Source organism: Ranitomeya imitator, chromosome 3 (assembly GCF_032444005.1).
Source record: "Ranitomeya imitator isolate aRanImi1 chromosome 3, aRanImi1.pri, whole genome shotgun sequence".
In the NCBI taxonomy this organism is placed as follows: domain Eukaryota; kingdom Metazoa; phylum Chordata; class Amphibia; order Anura; family Dendrobatidae; genus Ranitomeya; species Ranitomeya imitator.
The window spans coordinates 530741247-530753136 of record NC_091284.1 but is presented as its reverse complement, the minus strand read 5'-3'; the positions used below and the strand labels follow the sequence as shown (position 1 = coordinate 530753136).

The 11890-nt window shown below is 42.2% G+C and overlaps 1 protein-coding gene across 7 annotated transcripts in view; it reads left to right on the top strand.

The window, feature by feature from the left end:
* NF1 (neurofibromin 1) overlaps window positions 1-11890 on the top strand; it is a 399313-nt gene that overhangs the window by 311851 nt on the left and 75572 nt on the right. For all 7 annotated transcript variants that reach the window (XM_069757802.1, XM_069757799.1, XM_069757798.1 and 4 more), the window contains 3 exons: window positions 6882-7075; window positions 10569-10709; window positions 10789-11068. In XM_069757802.1, coding sequence (XP_069613903.1) covers window positions 6882-7075; window positions 10569-10709; window positions 10789-11068 — 615 coding nt within the window. The remainder of the gene's footprint in view (window positions 1-6881; window positions 7076-10568; window positions 10710-10788; window positions 11069-11890) is intronic.

Genomic DNA, 11890 nt, shown 5'->3' with positions numbered 1-11890 from the left:
CTTCCCCATCGGTTGGTTTCTTGTCCCTGATGGGGAACCTACAGTCGACGCAAGAAGGCTTACATTGGATCTTCGTGGGATACTGGGGCCGGCCTGCCCGATCCAGACAGCGGTGATTCCCTGCCTTGGCTGGGGTTAGCGGTCCTTGAGGGTGTGCGAGAAGAGGCGGCAGAAGAAGTTGAGGAATCCCGCCTATCTCGGAGCGTGTTCCAGGTTCTCCATTGCGCGCAATGCCGGGAGCAGATAGTGCGCACATGCGGGGCTGCGCTCCCCTATGACGGGAGCAGGCCGCAAAGCACTACTGTGAAACCAGTAGTGCACGAGGCCCCAGTGACGCGGATGGCGCATTGCATTACTGGGAAACCAGTAACCGAGCACGCGGCCTTCGTAGAGAACGGAAGCTGTGGGGAGGTCCCTGAGGGTGATTTAAACAGCGGATAACTGGGAAGAAGGGCTTTACATGGAGCTTGGCAGCATGAGCGTCCAGGAGCATCCAGCAGAGCAGCCCCTGCAAGACCAGTCCTCTCAACATGGGCACCAGTGGCAGCGTCAACAGCAGCGAAGGCCATAGCAGAAAAAGCAGACAAGAGAGGTCTCTTCCCAGCGACGCAGCTGCAGCAGTCATTCAGGCTCCCAACACAGCAAGGAGAATCCATCTACGGAAATTATTTTACCTCCAAATCCGGGAAAGAAATGTGCTACAAAATCCAAACATAGGAATTGTGCGCTCTGTACAGAGGAGCTACCCACTACATGAGGAAAGAAGCTCTGTGATTCCTGTATAGAGCAGACAATTTGTGAGGAGACCCCAAAAATTTGCCTCAGATCTTAGAGCATTAATCAAAAGTCAGGTAGAAGACACCTTTAAAGCTCTTCAGGGGTCAGGGACAAAACTGCAAAAAACACAGACATAGATCCCTTGAATATGATTCTAGTGATAGGGAGAGTGAGTTAAGCCATTCAATCAGCTCATTTTCTTCCTCTTCGTCATCTTCAGAAGGGGGTCACAGCTGTTTTCCAATAGGAGACAGATTGTCTCGTTAAAGCAGTCAGAACCACCATGGGCCTGGTGGATCCCTGGCCCAAGAAAACTGTTCAGCATCTAATGTTCAGTGGACTAGAACAGAAGAAGCGCAGGGCATTCCATTGAAAGAAAGCCAGAAAAGGACACCCCCCCCCCCCAAAAAAAAAAAAAAAAAAAACCCTTTGAGGACCCGATATGTTCACTTTTGGATAAGGCGCCAAAATTAGACGTGGCGATGGCCTCCAAAAAATTTGCCCTGCCTTTTGAGGACATGGGGTTCTTAAGACCCCATGGATAAGAAAGCAGATACGTTCCTGAAGGGTTCCTGGAAGGCCGCTGGGGGAAACTGAAACCTGCTGTAGCCGCCGCCTGTACAGCCAGGGCCCTGATGGTGTGGCTGGATCACTTAGAATCACAGCTAAAAGATAAAGTATCTAGGGAAACAATTACCGTTTTTTCTGGTGTATAAGACGACTGGGCGTATAAGACGACCCCCAACTTTTCCATATAAAATATGGAATTTGGAATATACCCGCCGTATAAGACGGGGGTCATCTTATACGCCCAGTCATCTTACACGGCGTGTGGTTCCCAGGGTCTGGAGGAGAGGAGACTCTCCTTCAGGCCCTGGGATCCATATTAATGTAAAAAAGAATAAAAATAAAAAATATGGATATACTCACCCCTTCAACGAACCCTGGCTCTCAGCGCTGCAAGCGTCTGCCTCCGTTCCTAAGAATGCAGTGGGTGAAGGACATTTGATGACGTCGCGGTCACGTGAGCTCTCACGTGAGCGCGTGGGGGCAGCAGCTTTTCTGTCGGACGCATCTGCGGACTCTGTCAGACTAGCAGCCAGGTCAACCTCTTTTTCTCTCGCAGCGAGGCGAGCCCTATGGCTAAAGTGCTTCATGTTCTGTTCCCTGTGAGGGCGAATTCCTATTAGGACCCACACTAGACGATATCCTGGATAAATCAGGAGACAAAAAGAAATCTTTTCCTATATTGTCTAGTCCTATAAACAACGCTTTCGGAGCAGGAAATGTATCCAGAGAAAGCCCCCTAAAAACCCCAGGGACATGTGGGAGGATAGAAGGAACCAGGGACCAAGGGTTCATGTTCAACAAGCCCATTGACCACAAATAACCCCAATGAAGGTGTCCCCCAGGTGGGAAGGAGGTTAACTTTTTCTTCCGGCCTGGGATAAAATATCCAGCAGTATGTGGATCTTAGACTTAGTAAAATCAGGCCTAAAACTAAAATTTCATTCACCTTACCCCTCTGGTCTTCATAGTGACCCCTCAGAGATCATCAAAAGAGGAACAACTAGCCTTGCATCGGGAGATTCTGGGTCTGGTAGAGAAGGCCGTTCTTCAAGAAGTCCCTCGCCAGGAAAGAGGCAAAGGTGTTTCCTTCTCTCTCTTCTTAAGGAGAAAACCAGATGGGACATTCAGGACATTTGTAAACTTGAAGAAGCTGAACACGTTTCTGGAAATGCAGTCCTTCAAAATGGAACCATAAAATCATCAGTGAAAATGCTTTGTCCTTCCTGTTTCATGACCGTGTTAGGCTTTAAGGATGCATATTATCACGTCCCCATCCACAAAGACTACTGCAGATTCCTCAGGGTGGCAGTCACAATCTGGGGGGAAGTAAAACGTCACCAGTTCAGGGCTCTTCCTTTTGGCCTGGCCATCGCCCCAAGGGTATTTACCAAAATAGTGGCAGAAGTAATGGCACACTTATGCTATTTTTCCAGCGGAAGGAGAAAACATACAAAGGAACATCTTTTTACTGTCCGGCGAAAAAACGCACAGCGACGGTTCCAGCAATAAACGGATGAAACGTGAAGTGAAATGAGTGAATCCGGCTACGGATTCCGGTATTTTTCCACTGAGCATGCCCCGTAGCTTCGTTTTCCATTCTGGAGTCTCTCTCTCTCGCTCTCTTTTTCTCTCTCTTTTTTTTTTTCTCTCCAGAACAGGAAGTCCAAACTCTATGCCCGATAAACAAAAACTGATCTGGCGCATCAGTTTTTCACAATTTATGTACTAATGACCCACCTGCGCTCAGAAAACAAATAAAATGCTAGCAATACAGCAACATGGACGGAGCCACTTGCGCTCAGATAAATGCAATAAATATGTATGAGATAAATGGGCTATGCCTACAAAATCAATAGTATACTGGCCGCCTCCTATTATGGTGGCATGAGAATTTGTCCGCTGAGAACCGACAGTAATGGAGTGCCCGCAGATAGTGAAACATCCACTTACTAGTACTGAAGGTCCGGATAGCTGTAAAAGGCAATAGAAGTCCCAGACATGCGTCGGCTGATGTGCTGGGCTGCGCTGTAAAATAGCCAATGAGTGCTGAGACCGGCTGTGTCCAGAGCAAACGCTGAACGCTGGGGCGTCTGAAGAGGTAAAAACCGCCAACTCCTGGCGTGCCCCGGCCGGAAGCAACGCCGGAGCAGTAGCGGTGTGTGCAGGGGGCGTGGCTGAGATAGTGACGTCACGGGTAGGGCGGGCGTAGTAACAGGGGGAACCAATCCAACGCGTTTCGAAGGAGGTGCTCCTTCTTCGTCAGGGCTGGAGTTCCCTGAAAGACCCGTCCTAATATAGCCACCGCCCCCCCTTTTTGCTTTGATTCAGACCTGCCCCTATAGTTGCCGGATAGTACCATATACGTACTGGAATAAGGCCTGTATCTTCATAATTATAGAACATTCTGAGGTGAATGTATGAATGGGGCCATAAGTAAATCTAAAATAGAGAGACACTTAATCGTGATAAGTGTCCTAGTTGTGATACCTAAATGGTGTGTGCGTAACCATAAACACACTAAAGAAAAAAAGGGGGGGAAAAAAAGAGAAGGATTAGGGGAGGGGGAAAGGTTACATATATGTAAGAGTTAAAAACCACTGTTTAATAATCCTTTATTAAAATTGCACTATATGTATAAAAGGCCAGATAGGTATATATAACTTCTGAACTAGGACAAGACCTATAAATAAATAAATGAATCTATGTATAAAATATAAAAACTAAAATTGGAATTAAAGTTAGAATAGAATGAGTTTGGATGATCCATCGGATCACCGAAGGTATTGATTAGAAATATGTACCTCACTACCTATAAATAAATTAATTAAATAGAGTAAAATCTATAATATATAAAATGACTACTGGTACACTAGTATAGTACATGAAAGGGGTAAAAAAAATTATATATAATCATACTATTGGAATGCATATAGCTCAATCTCCTGGTTAAGCCCTTTAGGGGCCAAGCTGTCCAGAGTAAAAATCCATTTGGATTCCACCCTGGATTACTTATGGCCCCATTCATACATTCACCTCAGAATGTTCTATTATTATGAGATTTACTTACACAGCCGGTCTCCGCACTCATTGGCTATTTTACAGCGCAGCCCAGCACATCAGCCGACGCAAGTCTGGGACTTCTATTGCCTTTTACAGCTATCCGGACCTTCAGTACTAGTAAGTGGATGTTTCACTATCTGCGGGCACTCCATTACTGTCGGTTCTCAGCGGACAAATTCTCATGCCACCATAATAGGAGGCGGCCAGTATACTATTGATTTTATAGGCATAGCCCATTTATCTCATACATATTTATTGCATTTATCTGAGCGTAAGTGGCTCCGTCCATGTTGCTGTATTGCTAGCATTTTGTTTTCTGAGCGCAGGTGGGTCATTAGTACATAGTTTCCAGTCTATTCTTTCAGACAAGGTATAGCACAGACCCTGCCATCCCACCAGCAGCTCTATCCCTTTACCTCCCCCCACCCCCTCCATCTCCCCCAATTAGCCTCTTCCCCCTTTTTCCTCCATCGCCCGTAGTGTACAGCGCCAGTGTTAATTACTCAGTTTTTCACAATTTGCACCGGATCCATTTTTTTAAAAATTCGCCAAATTATGCCTGATGCCAAAAAACTGATGTGTGAAAGTAGCCTTAAGGGAACAGGACATACTGATAGTTCCGTACCTATATGATCTAGTAATAGGCAACTCCCCTCATCACTGCAAAGACCACAGAGACCGAGTCATGAAGTCGTTGACCAATCTAGGCTGCTAAACTTACCCAAATCCCGTATCGTGCCGAGTCAGATTCAAGAGTACTTGGATATAATTTTTTTTAAAAACTTTTTATTGAAAGATTTCACAAAATGATATAACAGGAATGTGACATTACAGTATAAAATCAGAATAATCCATCAAATCATCCACAATATCAATGATATAATTATACTTTCAATGACAAAACAAACGAACACAATAAGTAAAATAGAACATTCAGGGTATGTGCACACGTCAGGATTTCTTGCAGAAATTTTCCTGACAAAAACCGGACATTTCTGCCAGAAATCCGCATGCGTTTTTTTTCGCGTTTTTGACGCGTTTTTTTCGCGTTTTTCCCCAAATGCTTAGAATTGCGGGAAAAACGCAGAAAATCCGCAAAAATAATGAACATGCTCTTTTTTTTTTACCGCGATGCGTTTTTTTGCGGAAAAAAACGCATCCATGTGCACAAAACTTGCAGAATGCATTCTAAATGATAGAATGCATAATGTATGCGTTTTTATAGCGTTTTTAGCGCGAAAAAGCCTGAACGTGTGCACATGGCCTAAGAGTATGTGCACACACTGTGGATTTTGCTGCGGATCCGCAGCGTTTCCGCAGCTGCGGGTCCGCAGCAGTTTCCCATGAGTTTACATTACAATGTATACCTATGGGAAACCGAAAACGCTGTGCCCATACTGCGGAAAAAAACACACGGAAACACAGCAGTTTCCACTTTCTGCGGATTCTGCAGCGGCTTTACACCTGCTCCAATAGAAAACCGCAGGTGTAAAACCGCAGTGAAATCCGCAGTAAAACCACAGTAAATCCACAATACATCTGCAGCAAAAACGCAGCGTTTTTGCCCTGCAGATTTATCAATTCCGCTGCAGAAAAATCCGCTGAGGACCATTATACGTGTGCACATAGCCTTAGTATAATATATTCTCAGCAGCATTGCACCATCAACCAAGAAGTTCTTTATCAAGGTTCTGAGTATGTAACAGTTCAGGTTATAATAATCGAGTATTCCGGAGTTCACATAAAGCATCACGTTCACGCACTGAAAACAGAAACCTCATGGATAATATCTCGCGGTTGATCACAGCACCAGGGGCTAGGTGTGTTAAGGGTGAGTCACACCACCTTTCCCAAATTCTGTGAAATTCCTTGGGACAGCCTCTGTTCCTGTATAATATGTTCTCATATGGAATTATATTGTTCACTAATTTTTTCCACTGATTGGTTGAAGGAGACTTTCCCCCCATCCATCTCAGCGCTATCGCTTTCCTAGCCATAAACAGAGCCTCTCTGAGAAATATTCTATCATAATGAGTCCAAATTTCTTCATCCACAACACCCAACACACAGCCCTGGATTACATACAACAGGTATCCCAAGTATCCTTTCTAGTGTAAAAAATTATATCCTTTCAATATCTTCTTATAATTCTACAATTCCAAATGAGATGCCAAAAATCCGCTCCCTCCCTGGTTGGCTTTTTTTTCTTCTATTAATGGGCTTTGTTTCTTACTGGTTTGTTTATTTGGCAGCACACAGTCCAGCTCTCTTTATACTTGAGGTTAAATGATTTTCAACATTACACCTTTTATATATAATTCTATAGTGGAGGAGCCCACTAATTCACTGAAGTATAACTTTTCTTTTATTTGATCAAACTGTACACAGTAGCATGAGTATTCTAATGTTTTATCTCTTGATGTTTTCTGTATATCGATGATATAATGCTAGTTACAAACTTGTATGTATTCCAGGTATTGAACTAAAACATTTGTGTCTGGAGTACATGACCCCTTGGTTACTAAATCTTGTTCGCTTCTGTAAACTCACTGATGATGCAAAGCGACAACGTGTCAGTGCAATCTTGGACAAGTTGATTACTATGACAATAAATGAGAAGCAAATGTATCCTTCTATACAAGCAAAAATTTGGGGCAGTCTGGGACAGGTAAGCAAACAGCAGGTACTAATGAAAAGTCACCTACATTGGAGAGGTATTCCCAATTGTGGTATATGCGATTACTTGTTCCATTAACTCCCAAAGAAGCAAACAGAGAGTGGCACTTGTGCAGCCATTCTCAACTAGATGTGGTAACCATCTCACCAGGTGGATCTGGAGACACCTATTATCCAGAGATAGCTGCCAAGTCTTTAACTCATTTTTGGTGTATCTTGTTATTGGCAAGGCTGTTTGCATCTCCACTCCAAAGGATACAATTTAACATTGTATTTCTCTTTCAAATTAATGTGCAGACAGTTTAAATGTCCTTTTTATTTATTTTTTGCCACTATTTTTTAGTCTCTGTTTCTCTTTGGTGTCCTAACTGATCTTGTCTTATTATGGGAGTCTTTCAGTTTTTTTTTAAGTTTTTTTTTACCGCAAAAATAGTGCTACAAGCTATGGAACCTGAAAAGAAAAATATACAGCTCTGGCAAAAACTAAGAGACCACTGCACAGTTTTATAAAATTCAGCTTCTCTAGATGTCAAACTTCCATTCCAGTGTCCGTTGAATTCCAACCAGAGTACACCTCATTCTGCTTAATGTGCTTCTGATTAGGTGATCACCTGAACCAAATCTTATTTAAGGAAGGAAAGAATAAAAAACACTGCTGTGGTGTTCACAAGCCTCTTGCAATAGGGCAAGCTGGATGGCAAAACAAGTGCTAGTAATATCCCAAAAGTAATAGGAATGAAAAAATAACTTTTAACCATGCCACATGAGTTCAAAAGAAAAGTCGAGTGAGAAAAAGAAGGCCTCAATTCTGGCTTTACTAGCAGAGGGACACCATGTTGTCTCCATCCTTAAAATTTCTAAAATGGCCTTCCATTACAACAAGGTCAAGCAGCAAACATTGGGGACAACGAAGCTACAGACCAGCAGAAGGTGAAAACGACTGTCCACTGGCTGGGATGACCGTCCTCTTATTTGAATGTCACTCAGCAACCGCAGGAAGACAAAGTGCTGAGTGACATTCGAATCCTGAGGTGAAGTGCATGGCAAGAACAGTTTCTAACAGGCTCCTAGAGGCAGGACTCAAGTCATGTAAAGCTAGAAAAAAATCTTTCATCAATGAGCAGTAAAGGAGAGCCAGGCTGAAGTTTGCCAAAGACCATAAGGATTGGACCATAGAGGACTGGAGTAAGGCAATCTTCTCTGATGAGTCTAATTTTCAGCTTTGCCCAACACCTGGTCATCTAATGGTTAGTCGGAGATCTGGAGAGTTGCGCAAGCCACAGTGTCTTGCACCCACTGTGAAATTTGGAGGATCGGTGATGATCTGGGTATGCTTCAGCAAGGCGGGAATTGGGCATGTTGTTCTTTGCGAAGGACGAATCAAGCCACATACAAGGTTTTCCTGGAAAAACAGTTGATTTCTTCCGCTCAAGCAATGTTCCCCAACTCTGAGGACTGGTTTTTCTAGCAGAACAATGTGCCATGCCACACAGCTAGATCAATCAAGGTGTGGATGAAGGACCACCACATCAAATCCCTGTTATGCTCAGCCCAATCTACAGACCTGAACCCCATTGACAACCTCTGGAATGTAATCAAGAGGAAGATGGATAGTCACTAGCCATCAAACAAAGAACTACTGCTTACATTTTTGTACCAGGAGTGGCATAAGGTCACCCAAAAGTTGTGTGAAAGACTGGTGGAAGTCATGCCAAGACGCACGAAAGCTGTGATTAAAAATCATGGTTATTCTACAAAATATTGATTTCTGAACTCTTCCGGAGTTAAAACATTAGTATTGTTGTTTCTAAATGACTATGAACTTGTTTTTTTGCATCATTTGAGGACTGCAATCAATTCATTTTTTTTTATTTTGACCATTTCTCATTTTCAGAAAATAAATACAAAATGTATTACTTGGAACTTCGGAGACATGTTGTCAGTAGTTTATAGAATAAAAGAACAATTTCCATTTTACTCAAAAATATACCTATAAAGAGAAAAATCAGACAAACTGAAAATTTTACAGTGGTCTCTTAATTTTTGCCAGAGCTGTATACCAATGTCTTACAGTAAATATAAAATAAAAAAAAACCTGTAGCTTCTCTATTTTTCCTGATCTAGGGCTGAGTGAGGGCTTATTTTTTGCGCGCTGAGCTGAAGTTTTTATTGATACTATTTTGGTGTAGATGCGATCTTTTGATTGCCCGTTATTGCATTTTATTGCAATGTAGTGGCGACCCCAAAAACGTAATTCTGAGTTTTTTAATTTTTTTCTCGTTATGCCTTTTAGTGATCGGATTAATTCTTTTTACATATTGATAAATCGGGCGATTCTGAACACACGATACCAAATATGTGTAGATTTGATTTTTTTTTTTTTTTTTTTTTTTTTGAATGGGGCGAAAATGGTGTGATTTGAGCTTTAATATTTTTTAAAACTTTTTTTTTTTTTTACTTTTTGCATGCTTCATTAGTCTCCATGGGAGACTAGAAGCTGCACTACTTCGATCGCCTCTGCTATGCACAGGCGATGATCAGATGTGTATAGCAGAAATGCTCACTTTCTATGACCTCCGGCAATCTGGCTTTGACAACTGTCAACCATCGGTGACCCATGATCATGTGATGGGGTGACAGATGGTCAGGATTAGTGACGTGCTTCTGGTAAGTGCAAATTAAATGCCGCTGTCAGAAATGACTAAATGACTGCGGCATTTAACTAGTTAATAGCTGCAGGTGGATGGCAATTCCACCTGTGGCTGTTGAGGGCACATGTCAGTTGTATATATCAGCTGACATGTGCCCAGAAAGGTGCTGGCTCAGCACCGAAGCCCGCACCAAACGGGGAGTCCGACATCGGCGTACTATTACACCTGATGTTTGAAAGGGGTTAAAAAACAGCTATGACTCTAGAGGGCACTGAGACTGACAGAACAAATCTCCTTTTCACATTTTATTATAAAGTAGTAAGATCCCATCAATGATGCCTCAATGCTACAATTGGTTTCATAACACATATATGTATAACATGTCTTTTAACCTCAGTATGATGAACAGTAGATATAAAATACCTGTATATATTGCGTTGAGAAATGCCATAGATATACTGAGGTGGACATGCAAGTTTAAAGCCTTAAATGTGTTGTTTTTTAATAGCTGCATGTTAGATGTTAGTCTGTGTCATTGTGATAAGGTGTTGATTATGGACATCTACATGGTGATTACATCTGTTTCTCAGTATGAAGTCCAGTAAGTGGTGATAAGATTGTTCCAAATACATTTAGACTATTTAAGCATTAATATTAATTTCAGGTAAGATACTGAATGGTAAGAATTGGATGAGGTCTATTCTGCTTGTTTTTTGCACGTACCTCATTAGCACATAGAGAAGCATTGGTGGCAGCAAAGATCTCGTAGTTTAGCGTTGAACTTCAACTTTATAACATTTTAGAAGTATAATTTTTTTTTTTTTTTTAAATTAGATCACAGATCTTCTTGATGTCGTTCTTGACAGCTTCATTAAAACCAGTGCAACGGGTGGGCTGGGATCCATTAAAGCTGAAGTCATGGCAGATACAGCAGTTGCTTTAGCATCTGGCAATGTCAAACTGGTTTCAAGCAAGGTTTGTCTATAACTTTGGTCTCTAAGACAGGTATATTAGTGCATTTATTCATAAAATAACAAACATTTTTCAATTCCAGGTCATTGGAAGGATGTGTAAAATAATAGACAAGACCTGCCTTTCTCCTACTCCTACTCTGGAGCAGCATCTCATGTGGGATGATATTGCCATACTTGCCCGATACATGCTTATGCTGTCCTTCAACAACTCGTTGGATGTGGCTGCCCATCTTCCCTACCTCTTTCATGTTGTCACGTTATTGGTTGCAACAGGTCCTCTTTCTCTTCGAGCTTCCACCCATGGACTTGTAATCAATATCATTCACTCTTTGTGCACCTGCTCACAGCTACATTTTAGTGGTATGTACCTTTTATTATTGCTATTGCACTAGGTAATATCTGCATATAAGTTTATTATACAAGATTATCTAAATGAATGCTCAAGTGACTAAGGCTATGCTGTAATATTGGACAAAGCCATTGCAAAATATACAGCGCCTGATGAACAATGAGGAAGACTTGCAGCTTGACTTAGCACCATGGTCCTTTTTATCACATGATCAGCAGTTGATTCCAATGAATCTGATTGGCCTCATGAAAGGATAGCATCCACAAAAAGAGCATTGGTGATGCTGGGAAAACTAGATTGATTAACATTACTGGGTTTTAACCAAGGACTACATCTACATTGCATTTTGGGCTTCCTCAGAGTTCTCTCATTTTTCTCCCACACTTAAAGTCATACTGATAGGGAACTTAGATTGTGAGCCCCTCTGGAGACTGTCATTAAAGAGTATGTCCGGGACTTTTAAAAAATAAAAGGCATGCAGTTGCTAACAGAGGCAACTACCTGTCTGTTCTACCGGCTCCAGTCATTGACCGCTCCTGCCGGAGATTTAGCTTCTTCCTTTTGACAGGGCGGGACTTGTCATTCTGATTGACAGCTGGCTCTCCGCTGCCTGATTGAGGGAAGGTGAATAAGGATGGTGAATGCACACCTGAAATTTTCAGTAATTTTCTGTTTGCTTCACAATCAAAAGGAAAACCATATGATGACAGCCGTAGGCATGTTCTTCACGTGAACTGATGCAAACCCTCAAAAAAACTTGAAATTCCAGGTTCTGAGGTAGCAAAACATGAAAGACTGCCAAGTGAGATAAATACTTTCCCAATCCACTGTAG